General features: G+C 43.9%; 5 protein-coding genes across 5 annotated transcripts in view; all 5 read right to left on the bottom strand.

The window, feature by feature from the left end:
- Positions 1 to 24,222, bottom strand: part of LOC136674484 (protocadherin beta-16-like) — a 60,595-nt gene that overhangs the window by 27,362 nt on the left and 9,011 nt on the right. The window lies entirely within an intron of this gene.
- Positions 3,758 to 6,178, bottom strand: LOC136675122 (protocadherin beta-16-like). Its single transcript, XM_066651547.1, has one exon. The coding sequence runs from the start codon at positions 6,176 to 6,178 to the stop codon at positions 3,758 to 3,760; it is 2,421 nt and encodes an 806-aa protein (XP_066507644.1).
- On the bottom strand, positions 8,022 to 10,805 carry LOC136675120 (protocadherin beta-16-like). Its single transcript, XM_066651544.1, has 2 exons — positions 8,406 to 10,805; positions 8,022 to 8,120 (listed from the first exon to the last, which is right to left on the bottom strand). Exons 1-2 carry the CDS (start codon positions 10,803 to 10,805, stop codon positions 8,022 to 8,024), a joined length of 2,499 nt encoding a protein of 832 aa, XP_066507641.1.
- Positions 12,618 to 15,263, bottom strand: LOC136675119 (protocadherin gamma-A12-like). Its single transcript, XM_066651543.1, has one exon. The coding sequence runs from the start codon at positions 15,030 to 15,032 to the stop codon at positions 12,618 to 12,620; it is 2,415 nt and encodes an 804-aa protein (XP_066507640.1). The 5' UTR covers positions 15,033 to 15,263.
- Positions 17,858 to 20,682, bottom strand: LOC136675101 (protocadherin beta-16-like). Its single transcript, XM_066651521.1, has 2 exons — positions 18,242 to 20,682; positions 17,858 to 18,125 (listed from the first exon to the last, which is right to left on the bottom strand). The coding sequence occupies exons 1-2, from the start codon at positions 20,636 to 20,638 to the stop codon at positions 18,099 to 18,101; spliced, it is 2,424 nt and encodes an 807-aa protein (XP_066507618.1). The 5' UTR covers positions 20,639 to 20,682; the 3' UTR covers positions 17,858 to 18,098.

The raw sequence follows: 24,222 nt of genomic DNA, 5'->3' as shown, positions 1-24,222 counted from the left end.
AAAAATCATGTTCATTATTATTATTATTATTATTATTATAAATCAATAATAAATGTACAATATTTTGTATTACTAAATTATCTTTTTATAATAAAAATAACAATGTTTTTAAATTAAATTATTATAGTTGTTCATATTATTATTATAAATAAATGTAGCCTATTTAATATTACGAAGTTTTATTTTACAATAAAACAATAGCATTGCTTTAACTTATTATTATTATTATTATTATTATTATTATTATTATTATTATTTGAGGGCAGATGTGCTCTCAATTGTGTAAAAGACATGTTTGTTTGTTTCCTGTTGTCTACAGACAAGTTATTTGTGTTAAACGTTAATGTGGCAGAGGATGCTGACAATCAAAGGTTAAACTGATAGATCAGCCCTACATTGCCAGGCGTTCACACGGGAAGTTTGTTCAGACCAGGAACAGGGAGCCTGGTGTAAGAGCCAAAGCTGCTGTAGAGCTGGTGCACACAGATCTAACAGAACCAGTAGACCCAGAACCCAAAGGTGGATGTAGGTTTGCGTTATCATTCACTGATGATTATTCCAGTGCAGTGTTTGTGTATTTTCTGAAAAGTAACAGTGACACAACACAGAGGTTTCTGGCGGACACAGCCCCATACGGGCAGATTAAATGTACCAGGTCCGATAATGGAGCAGAGTTTATGGGAAAGGATTATCAGGCACTTCTCAACAAAAATGGGATCAGGCATGAAACTTCAGCACCGTGTTCACCACATCAGAATGGTACCGCTGAGCGAAACGGGCGCACACTCTTTGACATGGCCAGGTGTATGCTAATAGAGTGAGTTACCTAAGGAGTTATGGACTTATGCAGTACAAACTGCAGCTGTGGTGAGGAACAGATGTTTTAACAGACACCATATCTAATGTTGACAGGAAGAAGACCAAACCTTTCTAAGATGCAGAGGTTCGGGACAGTGTGGTATGTTTACAGACAGACTCGAGAGGTGAGAAGGGAGTTTTTGTCGGGTATGACATGGTCTACTACTCTAACAGTGGGAAGGTACAGAAGCACAGACTGGTGAAGTTTGTTACCAGAACAACTGTAGAGAGAGAGAGACAAAGTCACATGATGCCAGGTGATGATGATGACTTTGAGGTACAAAACAAGCCTAGCAAGACTACAGGAAATACTGATGCTCAATGTCAGCTTTCAGTAACCATGCCTGAGGTGAACAGCCAGTCACAAGAGAGTGAGATCGACCATGAGGCTGCACCTTAACCTTCCAGAGTGAGGAAACAGCCAGAATATTTGAGTGAATATGTAACTGGTGAAGACAGTGGTGATCGAGTACTGACTAACATGGATTATTGCTACAGAGTCATGTGTAACATACCCCTGACATTCACAGAAGCAGTAACCTCATCTGACTCTAAGAACTGGGTCAGTGCAATGGACGAAGAAATCAAGTCACTGAAAGAAAATGACACATTTACATTAACCACCTTGACAGAGGGGAAGAAAGCACTGGGGGTAGATGGGTAAACGCAATCAAAGACAATGTCGATGGAACTGAAAAATACAAAGCACGATACGTAGCCAAAGGATACAGTCAGAAGATAGGTGTAGATTATGGACTACTGCTAACCTGACCAGTATCAGAGTGTTGATGCAAAAGGCAGCGCAAGAGAACATGACTTTGCATCAAATGGACATCAAAACTGCCTACCTACATGCACCAGTAGATTGTGAGATATACATAGAACAGCCAGAGGGTTATGAGGTGGAGTCTGACACAGATAAGAGACTGGTGTGTAAGTTGAAAAAGTCACTATATCGGCTAAAACAATCAGGAAGTACTTGGAATAGAATGTTACGTGAGTATTTGAGCGAAAACAACTTTGTGTAGAACGCTGCTGACCATTGTGTTTACACAAGGATGACAGAAAATGAGAAAGTGATTTTAATAACATGAGTAGATGACCTGCGTATTGGAGCCAGTGATCTAACTGACAGATGAAGTACAACTGGTTATTGTGTAAGCCTGAATGAGAATAGTCCTTTGATTTCATGGAAAACCAAAAAGCAACCCACTGTTGCTTTATCTACCTGTGGAGCTGAGTACATGGCATTAGCTGCAACTGTACAAGAGTGTCTGTACCTGCTACAACTATTAGAAGGTATCGATGGACAGCAATCTGCACCATCTAAGGTTTATGAAGATAACTAGGGTGCGATAGCGTTGGCAAAGAACCCTGTTCCCAGACAGAGATGTAAGATGCTGATATATCACTGTGAATGAGGGGAAAATCATTTTGAGTTATTGTCCAACAGATGAGATGGTAGCAGATGTAATGACAAAACCTGCCACAAGAGTTAAGCTGGTTAAGTTTGAAAGGTTTATTTTTGGAGGTTGATGGTGTAATTGTGCACACAGAGTAAAGTAAAAAAACCTCATGTTTTTGTTATTTGAAAGAATTCCAAAGTGAGGGCAAGTGCAGGTGTTTGCAGATGTGCTCTCAAACGTGTAAAAGGCATGTTTGTTTCTGTTGTCTACAGACAAGTTACATGTGTTAAGCGTTAATGTGGCAGAGGACGCCGACAGCCAATGAGGTGTATTGTTTTTGGCATGTGGTATAAACCAGTGAGCGTGAATAAAGAGTTGGTTCAAGCTGGAAAACTGATGGCAGATGTGTGTGTTTATTCCTCCCTAATGACCGTCGATAAGGTCTAGGCTTCCACGTCAGGATCTCTGCACATCTTGTTTCTGTTAACATTATTATTACAATAACAAATTAATTATTAATTCATTATAAACGTGACTAATATCCTTCAGAATGTAACATAAAGCATTTACGATTAAAAGCAAACATTCAGTGAGTTTGTAGTAAGTTCCAGTGAAGATCGCTGCCAAACCAACAGTGAATAAATAGAAGAAGATGTGACGAGCTGAAGTTTTTATTAGCGTTTGATCTGATGCTCCGTTCACTGAATTGTAGGTGAAACTACTGCATTCCTTCACAGTAAATTCTCCAGTGTTAAATCAACACCATTAGTGTTAACACAGAGAGTGTTAGATTGATACACTAACAGTGTTGATTTAACACTGGAGAATTTACTGTGTAAGGTGCAGAAAACACTGAATACACCACAAGCTGAACATTAAACACGTCCTTCTGAAAAAAACAAAGTTCAGAGGAAATCCTACCTCGTCTGTTTCTGCTGAAACGATCAGATTTGAAAAGTTTCCCTCCTTAAGATCATCTTGTGACTACCCTCAGAGTCCCCGGCAGGAAAAGGTAATAAGAGTAATAGAATATTTGGTTCACATTAAACTGTAGCTATCAGCAAAGCTATTAATAACGAATAAGAATTAAGAAATATTCATCATCAGCATCGGAGGAGTTTAATTTATTTTTATTAATCTCTGCACACACAAGACCACAGCAGGACTTTAACACCATGTATGACTTACTTTGTCTGTGCACGTGGACACCCAGTGTGTACTCATTATCCTCCAAGTATCACCATGAAGTAAACTGTCACTAATGGTTCTCTGTGAATTCCTACACCCATGGTTTAGAGTGTGGTGTACAGTCAGCAGTTACAATCCACTGGAAGATCAGGAACACAACCATAGTGGCCGTATCACAGGGGATTACATGGGATATGTGCATTAAAAAAATCAACATTCAGACTATTACTCAGTCATGAAACCATAGCAACACTGCATCATTTCTCAGAAAAATTGTGACACAAAGAAAGATGAACATAACATTTCTAAACATTTAAAGAGGTCTCCCTCACCTCCTCCCCATGTGCCTCATTAAAGCTGGAGCCAAAGGGGTCGTCCGGGCTCTTCCTCAGAGTGCCCCCAGCAGGAAGAGTGCTGTCATTGTAGGATCTGATGAACTTGAAGTCACTGGTGTGGGACCCTGTGGTCAGATACGCGTCATAATTGTAAGAACTGCGGAGAGTCCCGGCTCCCTCCACCTCTGCGTAGTTGGGAGGGAGGTACGCGCTGGGAATGGCCACTGCTCCATCAAACAACAGTCTGGGCTTTCTCCTGCGACAGAACCTCACAGCCAGGATCAGGATGATGAAGGTCAGGAAGAAGGTGGACACCGACACCAGCGCGATGATCAGATAGGACGTTAGTTTGGAGCTCTTCTCTTCATAAGTCATGTCCTTCAGCTCTGGAACTTCAGCCAGGTTATCAGAAATCAGCAGATAGACAGAACACGTCGCAGAGAGAGGGGGCTGTCCGTTATCTCTCACTGAAATAACAAGGTTCTGCTTCATGCTGTCAGATTCACTGATGTCCCGCTGGACCCTGATCTCTCCGCTGTGGACACCCATGCTGAAAAGGCCCGGATCGGTGGACTTTACGATCCGATAGGACAGCCACGCGTTCTGTCCGGAGTCGGCGTCCACGGCGATCACCTTGGACACCAGAGAGCCGGACAGAGCGGCTTTAGGGACCATCTCGGTCATTAAAGACTTCCCCTCTGGAGCAGGGTATAATATCTGTGGAGAGTTATCGTTCTCGTCTGTTATGAACACACTCACGGTGGCGTTGCTGCTGAGCGGAGGAGAGCCGTTGTCTCTGGACACCACCTGGACTTTCAGGCTCCTGAACTGCTCGTAGTCAAATGACCTCACGGCGTGGATCACCCCCGTGTCTGCGTTGATGGAGAGGAAGGAGGACACCGGAACACCGTTCACCTCACTGGGCAGCAGAGAATACAGCACTGTGCCGTTCTGCCTCCAGTCTGGGTCTCTCGCAGTCACGGAGCAGATGGAGGTGCCTGCTTTGTTGTTCTCAGCTACATAAGCGCTGTAGGACTGCTCATCAAACACAGGGGGGTTGTCGTTCACGTCTGACACAGATAAATGGATGGTCATTGAGGAGGATAAAGGTGGAGATCCTCCGTCTGTGGCAGTGATGGTGATGTTGTAATCGCTCTCTTTCTCTCGGTCCAGGGGGCTTGTAGTGACCAAAGAGAAGTAGTTCTTGATGGATGGGTTCAGTTTGAAGGGAACGTTGTTCTGAATGGAGCAGCGGATCTGTCTATTATCTCCTGAATCTTTATCCTGGACGTTAATGATGGCCACCTCAGCCCCCACTGCAGTGTCCTCAGGTACAGGGTCGTTCAGTGATTTTAGAATTATTCGTGGTACGTTGTCGTTTACATCAGTGATGTCTATCATAATTTTTGCTGTAGACGCTAATCCAGAACCGTCCTTTGCCTGGATTCCTATTTCATGATGTTTTTCTTTTTCATAGTCGATGTCCCCTTTAACTCGAACCTGCCCCGTTACTTTATCAATAGCAAACAGTCTGCTTATTTTATCTGAAGCCCGACTGAACTCATAACTGACCTCACCGTTTGCTCCTTCATCAGCGTCTGTGGCGCTAACAGTGACCACTGCTGTGTCCAAAGGTGCATTTTCCGCGAGATTAACTTTGTAAACAGACTGAGTGAAAACGGGGGTGTTGTCATTAGCGTCCAGAACATGAATGTGGATCATTACTGTACCAGACTTCTGTGGGCTGCCGCCATCAGTGGCTGTGAGAACTAAACTCATGTCCTTCTGCTGCTCACGGTCCAGCTCCTTGTCCAGCACTAACTCCGCGTATTTTCCACCGTCCGCGTTCCCGTGAACGGACAAAACAAAGAAGTCATTGCTCTCCAGCGAATATCCATTAACTCCGTTATTCCCGATGTCAGAGTCATAAGCTTCATCCAGACGAAAACGATGCCCCTTGTCCGCTGACTCACTGATTTCCAACGCGATGCGCTCCTTAGGGAATCTCGGGGCGTTGTCATTTATGTCCTGAATTTGAAGAGACACGCGATGGACTTCAAGAGGGTTTTCCAGAACGAGCTCATAGCTGAGAATGCAGGGAGACGCTGACCCACACAGCTCCTCTCGGTCTATTGTCTCACACACAGTCAAATCCCCCGTTCTCGTGTTGATGTCACAGTACCGTTTGCCGTTGTCCTCCGTGTCTATCCGCGCTCTCCGAACTGACAATAATTTAACGTCTATCCCGAGATCCTTGGCTATGTTTCCAATCACGTACTGACGCTTCGTTTCTTCTGGAAGCGTGTAGGTCAAATCTCCGCGCACAAAGCCCAGCACGGAGAAGAAAGAAACCCAGTGGACTATGAAACGACAACACGCCTTGCGTCCCATGATTAACGCAGGACTTAAAATAAAACGAATAAATTACTGAAAAATATCGGCGCAGTCTTTGTGGAAAATGGACGCGCATCAACACACCGTCTCTCTGTGTGCACCGTGGTTAACATGGAGCTCCGGATTAATATTCAGTGTTTGGGAGGAGAGGGACGTCTCTTCAGCTCCTGTTGGTGAAGAGCGACACTCTGTGTACGTTCTGTTAACTGCAGGACTGTGTCCTCTAAGTGCTTACTGTGTGTTTGGTGAAGAGTATTTTAATGCCTTTTTTCTGGTTTTAGAATGTGTTTAGAAAAGTAGCACAAACGATTGGAAGAAGGAACATTTCAAAAACGCAGTGCTTTACATTGGGTGTAAATTATAACACGCCACTCATAGATATTAAGTTATTGTTTGACATTAAAACATCCTTCAAATATGTCTCCAGCACTGGTCAAGTCCAAACCTAACACAAAGAGAGGTTTCCGAGGCACTAACCTCTTCTGGTACCTAGTTATATCACTGTTAACCAAATGCAGGTGCGTCTGGGCATGAAAACTGCACATAAACTCATTCTAAATGATATCAAAATGAACTACTGAACTAAACAAAGATGGAGAAATGGACACAATGTCCCTCTGGGGATCTGTTAAGTCAACGTTTTTCTTGCCTTTAATTATAGTAACATATTAAGTGTATGTCACAGGTGATTAGCACATTCAGAGAAAATTCAAAGGTGATTGGTCAGTAGACGTTTGAAGTGTTGCTATGGTGAGAACATGAAATCCTTGTCCAGTCAACTCCATTTGCCCCAAAAAAAAAAACAAAAGTAAGAACTGCTGGTAAACTACTGTAAATAACGTCATGAAACAAACAGACAAACAAAACCCTTACATTTGGGTTCTGCTCACCTCATCTACACCTCCTGAATCAGTGAGAGTCAGAACACGTGCAGCAAAAGAATCATTCTGACTCATTTCCAGAACATCAAAGACAGAGGTCATGCTCTTACCTTTTAATCCAGTAGAACACTGTCAGAAACGAAATGTCACTGTGATGGTGCTATCAGTGGTACATTCCAGTACCTTCATTTTAGGAACATTATTGTACCATTTCTATAATAACTGTAGATTTTTGATGTGTGTGATTTTATTTGACACAGTCCTCTCATGAAAGATTACAAATATTCATCACTCTTTCTGGAGAAAAGAGTGTAACGTACCTTTAGGGAACAAGACTGGGCTGTAACACCACTGTTGTACCTTTAAATGTACATTTACACTGTTTGTAACGTTAGTGACAATCTTGTACCCGTACTGTACCTTTTCTGTCAACAATAAAATGCACTTGTACGTTAAAATGATGAGGTTTGGAAGAACAATCAAAGTCTTTTTTTGTTGCAATGTGACCAAGAACCATGTAACTACACAAAGAACCATTCCTGGTTGTTAGATTTATTAGATCTCGAATAACCATTTTGCTTTAATACATCTGAAAAAAGAATAAGCATTAATAAGTAGCTGAAGTATTTATTCTAATCAGTAAATGTACGAGACCCAAGAACAGCAACAGCTTTAATACTCTGTCCACAAAACAAGATGAATGCAAATATGTAAACCCTCAAAATAAAATAAAAAGACAAGCATCTCTCAGGCTCTCAGTGAGTTGAGATCGAGAGTGAGTGTCGAGAGTTTCTTTAAGCAAAGACGGTAATACAGCTGTTGAATTGAGTTGTGAAAGTGCTGGCAAATCATATTCTGATGATTAAAAATAATCAAGAGAAATGCATTATCAACAACAGAGAAATCTCACTTTTCATTTCTCTGTATAAAGTCCACTCTGAACCACAAACAGTGCAAATTCAACACCATGCTTTTAGTGTCTCTGTCCACATCAGTGGCTTAATCTCTCCAACAACATCAAGCAAGAGTAGACTGGCAAGAAATGGAATGAAGTGAATCTGTAAATCCATGGTTTGGAAAGGGATATTAGTTCCATTACAGCATTAGAATATAATTAGGATTAAATGGAACATGTGAAAATGGTGAATGCTGAATAGGAAAGAATCGCACAACACTACACCAGCAGTCAGAAAGTCATGGAGGCTCAGTGAAAGCCATAATCAGACTAAACAGTTATCAGTAACATTCTACAAAGAGCTATTCCAAACTGATCTTTCTAAATTATAATAATGAACACGGAAGACACAACAAAACATTTAAAAATGTGAAGAGGTCTCCCTCACCTCCTCCCCATGTGCCTCGTTAAAGCTGGAACCAAAGGGGTCGTCCGGGCTCTTCCTCAGAGTGCCCCCAGCAGGAAGAGTGCTGTCATTGTAGGATCTGATGAACTTGAAGTCACTGGTGTGGGACCCTGTGGTCAGATACGCGTCATAATTGTAAGAACTGCGGAGAGTCCCGGCTCCCTCCACCTCTGCATAGTTGGGAGGGAGGTACGCGCTGGGAATGGCCACTGCTCCATCAAACAACAGTCTGGGCTTTCTCCTGCGACAGAACCTCACAGCCAGGATCAGGATGATGAAGGTCAGGAAGAAGGTGGACACCGACACCAGCGCGATGATCAGATAGGACGTTAGTTTGGAGCTCTTCTCTTCATAAGTCATGTCCTTCAGCTCTGGAACTTCAGCCAGGTTATCAGAAATCAGCAGATAGACAGAACACGTCGCAGAGAGAGGGGGCTGTCCGTTATCTCTCACTGAAATAACAAGGTTCTGCTTCATGCTGTCAGATTCACTGATGTCCCGCTGGACCCTGATCTCTCCGCTGTGGACACCCATGCTGAAAAGGCCCGGATCGGTGGACTTTACGATCCGATAGGACAGCCACGCGTTCTGTCCGGAGTCGGCGTCCACGGCGATCACCTTGGACACCAGAGAGCCGGACAGAGCGGCTTTAGGGACCATCTCGGTCATTAAAGACTTCCCCTCTGGAGCAGGGTATAATATCTGTGGAGAGTTATCGTTCTCGTCTGTTATGAACACACTCACGGTGGCGTTGCTGCTGAGCGGAGGAGAGCCGTTGTCTCTGGACACCACCTGGACTTTCAGGCTCCTGAACTGCTCGTAGTCAAATGACCTCACGGCGTGGATCACCCCCGTGTCTGCGTTGATGGAGAGGAAGGAGGACACCGGAACACCGTTCACCTCACTGGGCAGCAGAGAATACAGCACTGTGCCGTTCTGCCTCCAGTCTGGGTCTCTCGCAGTCACGGAGCAGATGGAGGTGCCTGCTTTGTTGTTCTCAGCTACATAAGCGCTGTAGGACTGCTCATCAAACACAGGGGGGTTGTCGTTCACGTCTGACACAGATAAATGGATGGTCATTGAGGAGGATAAAGGTGGAGATCCTCCGTCTGTGGCAGTGATGGTGATGTTGTAATCGCTCTCTTTCTCTCGGTCCAGGGGGCTTGTAGTGACCAGAGAGAAGTAGTTCTTGATGGATGGGTTCAGTTTGAAGGGAACGTTGTTCTGAATGGAGCAGCGGATCTGTCGATTATCTCCTGAATCTTTATCCTGGACGTTAATGATGGCCACCTCAGCCCCCACTGCAGTGTCCTCAGGTACAGGGTTGTTTAGAGATGTGAGAATGATATTTGGAGCATTGTCATTCACATCCACAATGTCTATAACGATGTTTGCAGTAGACGCTAAACCTGACCCATCTTTGGCCTGGACTCCAATTTCATATGAAGTTTCTTTTTCATAATCAATGTCTCCTCTTACCTTGATTTCACCGGTCACTTTATCAACAGAAAATAACTGTGCTACATTTTCAGACATAGAACTAAACTCATAAGACACAGCTCCATTTGCTCCTTCATCAGCGTCTGTGGCCCTCACCGTCACTACTTCAGTTCCCAGTGGAGCGTTCTCAGCCAGAGACACTTTATAAACAGACTGAGTAAACACGGGGACATTATCATTAGCGTCCAGCACAGTGATGTGTATAACGGCAGTTCCTGATCTCTGAGGAGTGCCTCCGTCCACTGCAGTCAGAACCAGGTCCATTTCCTTCTGCTCTTCACGGTCCAGCTCTTTGTCCAGAACCAGTTCTGCATATTTCTTTCCCCGTTTGTTATCCTGAACAGACAAAATGAAATGATGGTTCTTCTCCAGTGAGTATCCATTAACCCCGTTCTGCCCGATGTCAGAGTCATGAGCTTCATCCAGAGGATAACGCTGCCCCTTTGAAGCTAACTCGTGAATTTCAAACGTAATTATTTCGTTCAGAAACTTAGGTGCATTGTCATTAATATCCTCAATTTTAATAGAGACATGGTGCACTTCCAGTGGATTCGCTAAAACCAGCTCATAATTCAAAACACAGTTCATTCTGGATCCGCAAAGCACCTCTCTGTCCATTGTCTCCGTCACGGTCAGATCTCCGGTGCTCAGATTAATGTCGACGTACCGTTTGCTGCTGTCCTCCGTGTTTATTCTGGCCTTTCGAGCCGACAGCCTCTGAGCAGCGATTCCGAGATCTTTTGCAATATTTCCGATCACAAACTGACGCCTGGTTTCCTCGGGAACGGTGTAGCTGAGATCTGCGCAGACGAGGCTCCAGCAGAAGAACAACAGCGCTAGCTGCAGAGTAGATGACGAAGCTGAAAGAATCCCGAGGCCCATTTCTGCAGCTTTAAACACCACTCAAAAAGAAAATAATATTTATAACGCTTTTATCTCGATGTAAATTTCTGAATTCGCGAAAATGAAACACGGCATTACTCCATTCTGTGCGGAGATCGCTCGATCGGGTGTGCGACTGAATATTTAAGAGATGGGTGGATAGATTCAGCAGTGCTTCAAAGTGATGGTCAACAGCGACGCTTAGAGTATGTTCTGTTTACTACAAGTGGAATTAAAAAGGTAAAAAAGACATAAGCAATAAAATTGTGCAATCTGTTTCGATGATATATCAAGCAGAAATATGAAAAATTGTGATACTGCTTTCAGATTGTGTGGAAGGTGAAGTGAGGACATTCATTCCGATTATTTATTTTAATTATGTATTTTATATTATTATTATTATTATTATTATCATTATTATTATTATTAGTAGTAGTATTATCATCATCAAGACACGAGGATTCCCATCGCACAGCCCTTTGAGCCAGGTAACTAAGGAGGAACGTTCAGATTCCAGCACCATGGAGAGCTCGTAGTCACTCACATACTGAAACACTGCAGTCTAGTGCTGTAATGTTTTGAAACAAAAAAGTTTCTCGTTACACCAAGAAGTACAATCACCAGTGTCAGTCCTTAATCACAACTACACACACACACACACACACACACTTATGTGTTATTGCATACCATCTCAAACGACTGTGGAATCAAACTGAGAGTGGGGATATTTGTTAAAAATATATAAGTGAAATAAATTAATAAATGAAACATATTTTTAATAAAATATAACAGTATTGTGCAAAACATTTTTATAAACAACAGGAAAATGAGAAAAGAGAAGTTACTAACTGCCTCTTTGTTGTAAGTCCACACTATAACCTCATAGATTTTTTTCTCAAGAAGTGACTAAAGAATGGATTCACACAAGACTTGAACCATAACAGTTCAGCAGTGGACAGCTCCACAATCAACAAAATAGACGTCATGGCATTGTGGGGAAATAAGAAGAAGGGTTGAAAATATATTAATGATATGTTTGGTTTTAAATGAAATACAACAATCATGCAACTGCACAAACAATAGTCCCTGGTTATGAACTACATCTTAAAGAACCACTGTGCTCTTATATATTTGTAAATAAAAAAAAAAACAGGAAATATACACAACCTACAGATCCGATAACCGCAACTCAGCTGTTTTATTCATTTATTTACTTTCTCTTCCCATAAAACAGGACACACAAGCAGCAATCCACCAAACAGAGATATAAACCCAATTTCTCTTGGGCCAAGTGTGTTAAGACAGATTCAAAAGCAAAAAGACTAATAAAATGTAGATTAAAAGTCCTCAAACAGCTGGTAAAACAATCCATACAAAAATGAATTAAGAAAAAATGCATTATTCATAAAAAGGAAATCCCATATTGTCTTTATCCATCTCTTGCCCACACTACAACATCTTGTACAAAAGGCAGCAAGTTTCTCTGTACACATGGACCTGGAGTATCTATTGCTACTTTTCTCAGAGGGTTTCTATATGATTACAGTCTTCAAGTACATTAACTGACACTAATTTTTCTAAGTGAATTCCTAAATCCATGGGTTGTGTATGGAATGAGAAAACAATGACCGGTGACAAAGTTGATTAATAAAAATATATAAAATAAAAGATGAAAACATGAAAATTAAGGACTGCTGAGCTCAGAAACAAGTCTCACTGAGAATCACAGAAAACCTTCAGCACTCAGAATATCGTGGATATCTTGCAAACACCAGCAACACAGCAAAGTTTCTCAAAAAGATTTTTAATTAATCATATAAACAGGGTCTCCCTCACCTCCTCCCCATGTGCCTCATTAAAGCTGGAACCAAAGGGGTCGTCCGGGCTCTTCCTCAGAGTGCCCCCAGCAGGAAGAGTGCTGTCATTGTAGGATCTGATGAACTTGAAGTCACTGGTGTGGGACCCTGTGGTCAGATACGCGTCATAATTGTAAGAACTGCGGAGAGTCCCGGCTCCCTCCACCTCTGCGTAGTTGGGAGGGAGGTACGCGCTGGGAATGGCCACTGCTCCATCAAACAACAGTCTGGGCTTTCTCCTGCGACAGAACCTCACAGCCAGGATCAGGATGATGAAGGTCAGGAAGAAGGTGGACACCGACACCAGAGCGATGATCAGATAGGACGTTAGTTTGGAGCTCTTCTCTTCATAAGTCATGTCCTTCAGCTCTGGAACTTCAGCCAGGTTATCAGAAATCAGCAGATAGACAGAACACGTCGCAGAGAGAGGGGGCTGTCCGTTATCTCTCACTGAAATAACAAGGTTCTGCTTCATGCTGTCAGATTCACTGATGTCCCGCTGGACCCTGATCTCTCCGCTGTGGACACCCATGCTGAAAAGGCCCGGATCGGTGGACTTTACGATCCGATAGGACAGCCACGCGTTCTGTCCGGAGTCGGCGTCCACGGCGATCACCTTGGACACCAGAGAGCCGGACAGAGCGGCTTTAGGGACCATCTCGGTCATTAAAGACTTCCCCTCTGGAGCAGGGTATAATATCTGTGGAGAGTTATCGTTCTCGTCTGTTATGAACACACTCACGGTGGCGTTGCTGCTGAGCGGAGGAGAGCCGTTGTCTCTGGACACCACCTGGACTTTCAGGCTCCTGAACTGCTCGTAGTCAAACGACCTCACGGCGTGGATCACCCCCGTGTCTGCGTTGATGGAGAGGAAGGAGGACACCGGAACACTGTTCACCTCACTGGGCAGCAGAGAATACAGCACTGTGCCGTTCTGCCTCCAGTCTGGGTCTCTCGCGGTCACGGAGCAGATGGAGGTGCCTGCTTTGTTGTTCTCAGCTATATAAGCGCTGTAGGACTGCTCATCAAACACAGGGGGGTTGTCGTTCACGTCTGACACAGATAAATGGATGACTTTTGATGAAGATAATGGCGGCATGCCTTCATCAGTGGCTGTTATTGTGATGTTGTAGTCTGCCACTTGTTCTCGGTCCAGTGGTCCAGTTGTCACTATAGAATAAAAGTTTTTGATGGAGGGGTTTAACGTAAATGGCACATTCCCCTGGATGGTGCAGCGGATGGGTTGGTTTCCACCTGCATCTTTATCCTGTACGTTGATGATGCCCACCTCAGTGGCAGAGTCTGTATTTTCAGGGACTGGATTAGAAATGGACTGAATGACAATAACAGGCTCATTGTCATTGACATCTATCACTTCAACAACAACTTTAGCATTAGATGCTAAGCCTAGGCCGTCTTTCGCTTGGATGCGCAGTTCATAAAGAGACTCTGTTTCATAATCAATGTTGCCAATCAGTTTAATTTCACCACTGACCTTGTCCAAAGAAAAAATCCTTGCTGCTTTATCGGACAAACGACTAAATTCATATGTTACTTCTCCATTTACTCCTTCATCAGCATCACGTGCGCTCACAGTCACCACTGAGGTGCCCACTGCGGAGTTTTCAGGCAGACTGACTCTATATGTTGATTGGCTGAACACAGGGACATTGTCATTAGCGTCTAGTACAGTGATGTTTATTTCCACAGATCCAGATCTCTGTGGTCTACCGCCATCAGTGGCGGTCAGCAGTAAATTCATGTACTTTTCCTGTTCACGGTCAAGCTCTTTATCCAACACCAGCTCGCTGTATTTACCGCCATCAGCGTTGGTTCCAATGCGTAAAGAAAAATGTCCGTTCTTCTCCAGGGAATATCCTTGAACTGTGTTTTGTCCAACGTCCGCATCGTGAGCCTCACCCAAAAGAAACACGGTGCCTTTTACCGCTGATTCGCGAATCTCAAGCTTAATCACATCCGTTGAAAACTGTGGTGCGTTGTCATTAACATCCTCAATTTGCACAGTGACCGCGTGCAGCTCCAGCGGTTTCTCCAGCACGAGACTGTATTTTAACACACACGAGGTCCTCGAAGCGCAAAGCTCCTCCCGGTCAACCACCTCCGCCACAGTCATCTTCCCAGAGCTGTAATCGATGTCCAGGAAACGCCTTCCGCCGCCATCCACATTCAGACGCGCCTTTCTTTCCGAGAACCTTTTAGGATCCAAGCCGAGATCCGCTGCAACATTCCCCACCACCGACCCTCGCTTCATCTCCTCCGGAACAGCGTAGCTCAGGTCGCCATGACTGCGGCGCAGCAAAGAGAGCACAGCAAGGGGAAACAAAAACGTGCTCAATCCTTTTCCACGCATAGTGCTCAGAAACAGACCAGCCTCGATCCTTAAAAAGTCCAAATCCTAAATCACACACAGCTCACCGAGAGATATCCTCACGCGCTGACACCACTGCCTTTGTGTGGCCCCAAAGAAGAACAAACCGCTCATGAAAGCAGATGATCGAGGGCGGTGATCTCTGTTTTCAGAATGTTGACTGATAGCGACGCTGTGAGGCCTTTATTGGAACTGCACGTCTCTGTCTTCACCCAAACTTTCACAACATCGCAGAAATATATATCAATATCAAACGTATTTCAAACACAGCCCAGGCGTCAACAACTACAGCGACAGCAGCAACAAATGTGGATGTGTTTGAAAGTAAGGGGCATAGTAGAGCTTTATATAAACAGTCCGGATCAAGCTGCTGCCGCGGATCATTGTATTTATGACTGACTCCAGCGTCTGAAGCAAGTTTCTAAAAAGCTTTCAGAAAAATAACACTTAAGAAGTATTTAAAGCAGACAAATTTAATCTTCGGAAATTAGCTTGGATTTCATATGACTTTTTAAAACATGACAGCAACTGCTCGTCATAAATGTTATTAATATAATATTGGACTTAAATAGAAGATAAACAGTGTGAGATACCTTTTAAATTGAGCACATTATTGTTAACCACTATTCACTGTACTCTGCTCATGTGAAGACAGGACTTAGAAGAATTAGTCTATTATAAGACGCACCAAAATATATAACGTTTGTTAAATATAAGAGAAAATCAAAGGAGAAATAATAATAAACTGTTTTATTGTAGAAAAACAACACACAGTACTTAGTGGTCATACTACTACTACCACTACTACAACTACCACTACTACTGCTACCACCAACACTACCACTACTATCACTACTACGACTACCACTACTATGACTACTATCACTACTACTACTACTACTACTATCACTACTACGACTACCACTACCACTACTATGACTACTATCACTACTACTACTACTAACACTACCACTACTATGACTACTATCACTACTACTACTACCACTACTACTACTACTATCACTACTACAACTACCACTACTATGACTACTATCACTACTACTACTACTACTAACACTACCAGTACTATGACTACTACTACTATCACTACTACCACCACTACCACCACTACTACTAATAATAATAATAATAATAAAGTTGAAATTATTGTCGTGTGTGAATTTGAACACAGTTCTCACCAGTGTCAAGTGCAAACACCAAGAATGTGGTGGTTTAAGCTTCACAGAGAAACTCAACACACTGCTGCATCGTTATTTATTTTAAACGCTGACTGATTAGAAGTTTGCCAAAGTTTAAAAGCCACAAGGAAAGAACAAGAAAAGGATTGAACTTCTATTTACAGAAGGGACATATCAGGACTCAAATAAGGAAGAAAATAACTGTATACCACTCAAGAAAATGAATTACAATGTATCTGAGGATTATGGTTAAACACGTAAAGTCATATTAGCATTTAATATAAAACACCAACCAAATTAAACATAAACATGTGTTGTTCGAATGTAAACAGTTCACTGAATTGATGGTAAATGATTTCTACTGCAATAAAGCCTTGGAATCCTTGGTGATTAACTGTAAGTTCAACCACAGAGAATTCATTCTTGTAAATGTGGTGTGTATCTAAAGGCTGTGTGTTCAAAAGCTTATAATAATGTTTTCAGTGAGCAACAAAATTCCAGCACGGATCTGAGAGTCAGTAAAATGTCAGTTACAATCAGGCAGATGATGGCAGACAGAATAAAACCAGTATCCAAAGTGGAGTGAAAGGACTAAGAAAAAACACCACAGCTCACCTCTACAGTGCTTCACCTGCACCAGAGAAACTGATCATGTCTGAGCTTAGGAAACCAACACAAATCTAAAATCTACACTTATACAATGCCTTAGAGTTATCTTCTCTAACTAAAGGTAATCGGTTTCGCGATGCAGACGGAGTAGACAGACGTATGTGCGATGTCTTTCAGCTAAAACTTGTTACTCACGTAAAGAGATATCTACAATACGCCAAAAGGGAAAAATTGAACCACATGAAGCAAACGTTATAAACAAACCATGCCAAAATATCAGGAGAAGAGCCGCTCGACTTCGAACGCTAGCGAAGAGGCTTCACAAGCTAACGCTATCTCATCCGAAACTCCAAAGCAAAGTCATTGCAAAACTGAAAAGGGTAAAATCATACATCGCGTCCATCCAGGAGACGCATATGTCGAGGATGGGTCTCACTGGGACAGCAGACTTATCGGACCACAACACTATACACCCAACTATTAACCTAGAAGATCTAAGACGAGAAACTCAATGGAGACTAAATATTGGAATACCGAATAAAACAACAATAGTGCAGGAAATAAAGAAGGAAATTCAAGAATGCATTCATTTCAACAAAGATGACAATGTGGAACCTACAATACTTTGGGTTACGGTCAAGGCTTTAATGAGAGGAAACCTAATTTCAAAAACATTGTACATAAGAAAGATGGAGAGACTTGAGTATGATGACTTACAAAAGCAGTTAAAAGAACTTGAAAAGCAAAACCAAACTAATCACAGGGAGAAAATATCAAAACAAATAAAAAAGCAATAAACCAAAAAATAGACAAAAAAACATCTGAAGATTTGAAAAAGAAATTGTGATTCAATAAACAAACATTCTATGAATCTGGACCAAAGGCAACAAGAATTCTAGCAAGGCGTCTCAGAACACAAAAAATTAAGCACTCAATACAGAAAATTAGAGACCCCTCTACTAATAAACTAAAGTTAATCAATATATATCCTTGGAGGGTCCCAACACAGTGACAATTCCTCAGAGAGTGAAGGATTAGAAATTATTTCATCAAATTAAGAATCAAACTCTCAGAATATTAATGTAACTAATGTATACCACATTTGTAAAGACAGGTCAGATGTACTGCCAACGCAATGACTCTAAAAGATGAACTGAAGAGTTCATATTTCATTAGTTCATTCATTGTCTGTGACCCTTATCCAGTTCAGGGTCACGGTGGGTCTGGAGCCTACCCGGAATCACTGGGCGCAAGGCAGGAACACACCCTGGAGGGGGCGCCAGTCAAAATGTAGAGATATAACTTTAGAATAAGAAAATGAACAGAAGAGTCAAACAATCTTTACACAGGCCACAGCACAGACAACTTTCAGAAATGTCTTACCTCTTCACCAGCCTCAGAGAAAGTGATGATGTTGGAGTCGTCCGGGCTCTTCCTCAGAGTGCCCCCAGCAGGAAGAGTGCTGTCATTGTAGGATCTGATGAACTTGAAGTCACTGGTGTGGGACCCTGTGGTCAGATACGCGTCATAATTGTAAGAACTGCGGAGAGTCCCGGCTCCCTCCACCTCTGCGTAGTTGGGAGGGAGGTACGCGCTGGGAATGGCCACTGCTCCATCAAACAACAGTCTGGGCTTTCTCCTGCGACAGAACCTTACAGCCAGGATCAGGATGATGAAGGTCAGGAAGAAGGTGGACACCGACACCAGCGCGATGATCAGATAGGACGTTAGTTTGGAGCTCTTCTCTTCATAAGTCATGTCCTTCAGCTCTGGAACTTCAGCCAGGTTATCAGAAATCAGCAGATAGACAGAACACGTCGCAGAGAGAGGGGGCTGTCCATTATCTCTCACTGAAATAACAAGGTTCTGCTTCATGCTGTCAGATTCACTGATGTCCCGCTGGACCCTGATCTCTCCGCTGTGGACACCCATGCTGAAAAGGCCCGGATCGGTGGACTTTACGATCCGATAGGACAGCCACGCGTTCTGTCCGGAGTCGGCGTCCACGGCGATCACCTTGGACACCAGAGAGCCGGACAGAGCGGCTTTAGGGACCATCTCGGTCATTAAAGACTTCCCCTCTGGAGCAGGGTATAATATCTGTGGAGAGTTATCGTTCTCGTCTGTTATGAACACACTCACGGTGGCGTTGCTGCTGAGCGGAGGAGAGCCGTTGTCTCTGGACACCACCTGGACTTTCAGGCTCCTGAACTGCTCGTAGTCAAATGACCTCACGGCGTGGATCACCCCCGTGTCTGCGTTGATGGAGAGGAAGGAGGACACCGGAACACCGTTCACCTCACTGGGCAGCAGAGAATACAGCACTGTGCCGTTCTGCCTCCAGTCTGGGTCTCTCGCAGTCACGGAGCAGATGGAGGTGCCTGCTTTGTTGTTCTCAGCTACATAAGCGCTGTAGGACTGCTCATCAAACACAGGGGGGTTGTCGTTCACGTCTGACACAGATAAATGGATGACTTTTGATGAAGATAATGGCGGCATACCTTCATCAGTGGCCGTTATTGTGATGTTATACTCTGCCACTTGTTCTCGGTCCAGTTCACTGGTTGTTACAATGGAGAAATAGTTTTTAATAGAGGGGATCAATTGGAAGGGGACATTCTGCTGAATGGAACAGTGAACCTGTTTATTTTTCCCAGTGTCTTTATCCTGGACGTTAATGATGCCCACCTCTGTGCCCGGCGCTGCGTTCTCAGGAACTGGGTTCTGGACAGATTTGAGGAAGATTGCTGGAGGATTATCATTCACGTCTGACACTTCTACAATGACGCTAGCAAACGAGGCTAATCCAGCCCCATCCTTACCCTGTATGCTCAGCTCATATCGCGATTCTTTCTCAAAGTCCACCTGACCATCCAGAATAATATCCCCCGTTTTCTCGTTCAGTTTGAATAATCTGTTGAGCTCCTCTGATAAATACCCAAACTCGTAGGTGACGTCACCGTTTGCGCCTTCGTCAGCGTCTGTAGCTGTCACTGTCGCTACAACCGTGCCCAAAGCAGCGCTCTCAGGTACGTTCACTTTGTAAACACTCTGACTGAACACGGGTACGTTGTCATTAGCGTCTAGAATGGTAACGTGAATGACTGCAGTGCCAGACCTCTGTGGATTTCCGCCATCCTTGGCTGTGAGAGTCAGTGTCAGTTCCCGCTGTTGTTCACGGTCCAGCTCTTTATTCAACACTAATTCACCGTACTTTCCTCCACCTGGTTTGGCGTGAACGTCAAAACTAAAGTGCGCATTGTTTTGTAGCACGTAGCTCTGAACTCCATTTTGACCGATGTCTGCATCATGAGCGCCATTCACAGCAAAGCGAGCACCTTTCATTGCGGACTCTCTGATCTCAAATTTGATCATATCACTAGCGAATACGGGAGAGTGGTCGTTAATGTCCTGGACCTCTATCATAACGCGGTGTAGCTGTAAAGGATTTTCAAGAATGATTTCATATTTCAGTGAACACTCGGTCTTTGGGCCGCACATCTCCTCTCTGTCGATCCTCTCCGCCACCACCAGATCTCCGGAGCTTAAAATGTCACAGTAAACCTTGCCATCATCATCGGCATCCAGCCGTGCTTTGCGCGTGGACAGGGTTTTCGCGGATAGTCCGAGGTCCTTGGCGATATTTCCAATCACGTGTCCGATTTTGGTTTCCTCCGGAACGGAGTAGTTGATGTCCCCTCGGCTGCTGCGCATAAGCAAAACAAAGAAGCCCAGCAGTCGGATGACAAAAGAAAATACGAGCTGCCTTCTGTTTTCCATTTTATTCCTCAGAGGTGCTTTGGAAAAAGTCCCGTGTTCCCGCGGCCACACGAACGAGGCGCTAAAACGGAACGATCAGCGACAAACAAGAATAAATGCCACAAACGGCTGGTCTCAGTGCGGTCCGTTTACTGATTCCACCCTCTGTCCGTGTTAGTGAAACAGAGACTGGGTGGAGAATAATCTCTTCCCTGAAACGCAAGTGAACAGCGCCACTCTGCGCCTGTTTCAAAAACTGCATCAGAGAAAAATACCCTCACAACTGTAGAAGAGTTTGACCTCACTCAGTAAAGAAAGAGTCATTTTAAATAAAGTACTGTGCGTACGTTTTCGGCACCCGAACAAATAGTTTACAATCATTTTTCTGTGTAATGTGTGTTGCTTATAAAACATGACATAATGTGAGAATCAATACAAATATGTAGAAAAAAAACAGCAAAACCCTTTACTTCAATAAACGGTAAATCATTGTTTTTGTGTTTCTTACAAAATCAAAGTCCATTTACAGAATTCTTCTTGATGCTGGAACATGGCACTGGTTCATTACACTCCATCAGCAGCAGTTAGTTTAATGAAGGCGTGTTGAGAAACAGTTACTATATCAACAAAATAAATTAAAAATATGAGTTTATTCAAAGAGAGCTCAGGAACAGCTACAAGACACTAATGTACACACAACTACTGCTTCATACAGTAAAAGTGTTTGTATTTGTTTGAATTTGAGGGGTATTATGTACAGTTTTAAGAATAATTACTGCCCAGATACAATTACACAGAGCTGTATGAGGTGGCCTTTTGGGATAAACATGTTACAAAAGAATTCCCGACTTGGACACACACACACACACACACACACAGAATTAGAAAAATAAATATGTATATTACAAGATTTTCTTCCCTTTTACTTCACCAGAAACGCATTAGACCCTTTAGCAGGAGACCCTGAAAACAGATGGCCCTGATCCGACGCTGTCCACCAATGCATGGTGCTGAAATTCATTGAATGGTATTTCCCAAAGGACTAATGATATTCAACAACCAACTCAGACTACACAACACAGTCAAACTGCAAACTCCAACATTTCTGTCAAACTGGAAATAAATAACAAGAAGAGAGTGTATATTACTCAGATGAACTCAAGTAAAGATCTAATGTCCAAAACCAAATATGGCCCATCATTACAGGTGTGACTCACAAGTTCTCTTCTTGATATATGGCTGAGACATGGGTTAAAGAAGGTGGGACCACACAAAAAATAATTATCAACACTCATCTTACCTCCAGTGCTTCACCAGCGTCAGAGAAAGTGATGATGTTGGAGTCGTCCGGGCTCTTCCTCAGAGTGCCCCCAGCAGGAAGAGTGCTGTCATTGTAGGATCTGATGAACTTGAAGTCACTGGTGTGGGACCCTGTGGTCAGATACGCGTCATAATTGTAAGAACTGCGGAGAGTCCCGGCTCCCTCCACCTCTGCGTAGTTGGGAGGGAGGTACGCGCTGGGAATGGCCACTGCTCCATCAAACAACAGTCTGGGCTTTCTCCTGCGACAGAACCTCACAGCCAGGATCAGGATGATGAAGGTCAGGAAGAAGGTGGACACCGACACCAGCGCGATGATCAGATAGGACGTTAGTTTGGAGCTCTTCTCTTCATAAGTCATGTCCTTCAGCTCTGGAACTTCAGCCAGGTTATCAGAAATCAGCAGATAGACAGAACACGTCGCAGAGAGAGGGGGCTGTCCGTTATCTCTCACTGAAATAACAAGGTTCTGCTTCATGCTGTCAGATTCACTGATGTCCCGCTGGACCCTGATCTCTCCGCTGTGGACACCCATGCTGAAAAGGCCCGGATCGGTGGACTTTACGATCCGATAGGACAGCCACGCGTTCTGTCCGGAGTCGGCGTCCACGGCGATCACCTTGGACACCAGAGAGCCGGACAGAGCGGCTTTAGGGACCATCTCGGTCATTAAAGACTTCCCCTCTGGAGCAGGGTATAATATCTGTGGAGAGTTATCGTTCTCGTCTGTTATGAACACACTCACGGTGGCGTTGCTGCTGAGCGGAGGAGAGCCGTTGTCTCTGGACACCACCTGGACTTTCAGGCTCCTGAACTGCTCGTAGTCAAATGACCTCACGGCGTGGATCACCCCCGTGTCTGCGTTGATGGAGAGGAAGGAGGACACCGGAACACCGTTCACCTCACTGGGCAGCAGAGAATACAGCACTGTGCCGTTCTGCCTCCAGTCTGGGTCTCTCGCAGTCACGGAGCAGATGGAGGTGCCTGCTTTGTTGTTCTCAGCTACATAAGCGCTGTAGGACTGCTCATCAAACACAGGGGGGTTGTCGTTCACGTCTGACACAGATAAATGGAAGGTCTTAGAGGAGGATAAAGGTGGGCTGCCTTCATCTACTGCAGTGATGGTGATGTTATATTCAGAGGTGTGTTCGCGGTCCAGAGGTCCAGATGTAGAAAGTGAGAAGTAGTTCTTGATGGAAGGGGTTAATGTGAAAGGAACGTGTCCCTGAATGCTGCAGCGGATCTGTCGGTTTTTCTCAGAGTCCTTGTCTTGGACGTTAATGATGCCCACTTCAGTCCCAGGGGGCGTGTCTTCTGGAACCGGATTGCTCAGTGACTTCAGGTGTATGGTCGGTGCATTGTCATTAACGTCAACAACCTCAATAATGATTTTAGCAAAAGAAGCCAGTCCTGGACCGTCTTTAGCCTGAATTCTAAACTCATACGATGCTTCTTTCTCAAAATCTAACGCCCCACTCAACAAAACGTTTCCTGTTCTCGGATCCAGAGAAAATAATTCAAGTAGGTCGTTAGATAAATGTCCAAATTCATACGTCACTTCACCGTTTGCCCCTTCGTCATCATCCGTAGCTGTGACGGTGACGACTACAGTTCCAATAGGAGCATCTTCAGGCATGCTTACCTTATAAACAGGCTGACTGAAGACTGGTGCATTATCATTAGCGTCCAGCACAGTGACGTGTATGGCTACAGAACCAGATCTAGGCGGTGATCCGCCGTCTACAGCGGTTAATAACAGCTGGAGCTCTTGCTGATTTTCACGATCCAATTTCTTTTGTAAAACTAACTCACCGTATTTCTCCTGGCCTGGGTTGGAATGGAAGAGGAAGGAGAAATGCTCGTTATCTTGCAGTCTGTAACTCTGCACAGCGTTTACTCCTATGTCCGCGTCGTGTGCTTCGTTAACAAAGAACCGAGTCCCTTTCTCAGTAGATTCGGTAATTTCCAGCTTAATGATGTCAACCGTAAACGTGGGTGAATTGTCATTGATGTCAGAAATGTCGATAGCAGCTCGGTGCAGTTCTAACGGGTTCTCGAGGATGATTTCGTACATCAGCGTGCACACAGTCTTTGGGCCACACAGCTGCTCCCTGTCTATCCGCTCAGCCACGATCAAATTCCCCGTGTTCGGATCTATATCACAATAACGCTTACTGCCACCATCCACATCCAGCCGCGCTTTACGTGAAGAAAGCTGCTTTGTATTTATACCAAGAGCCTTTGCTAGGTTTCCGATCACAGACCCCACCTTCTTCTCCTCGGGG

The sequence above is a fragment of the Hoplias malabaricus genome, chromosome 18 (assembly GCF_029633855.1).
Source record: "Hoplias malabaricus isolate fHopMal1 chromosome 18, fHopMal1.hap1, whole genome shotgun sequence".
NCBI classification, from domain to species: Eukaryota; Metazoa; Chordata; class Actinopteri; order Characiformes; family Erythrinidae; genus Hoplias; species Hoplias malabaricus.
Note: the sequence above shows the minus strand (reverse complement) of the source record. Positions and strands in the feature narration are given on the sequence as shown.

Bases quoted from the DNA above. Each gene is read 5' to 3' on its own strand.
- LOC136675120 (XM_066651544.1), bottom strand. From the start codon at position 10,805: ATGGGCCTCGGGATTCTTTCAGCTTCGTCATCTACTCTGCAGCTAGCG. The intron at 8,121-8,405 runs GTGAGGGAGACC...ATGGATTTACAG, and splicing joins ACGAGGCACATGGGGAGGAG to ATTCACTTCATTCCATTTCT.
- LOC136675101 (XM_066651521.1), bottom strand. From the start codon at position 20,638: ATGGAAAACAGAAGGCAGCTCGTATTTTCTTTTGTCATCCGACTGCTG. The intron at 18,126-18,241 runs GTAAGACATTTC...CGCCCCCTCCAG, and splicing joins TCTCTGAGGCTGGTGAAGAG to GGTGTGTTCCTGCCTTGCGC.
- LOC136675122 (XM_066651547.1), bottom strand. From the start codon at position 6,178: ATGGGACGCAAGGCGTGTTGTCGTTTCATAGTCCACTGGGTTTCTTTC.
- LOC136675119 (XM_066651543.1), bottom strand. From the start codon at position 15,032: ATGCGTGGAAAAGGATTGAGCACGTTTTTGTTTCCCCTTGCTGTGCTC.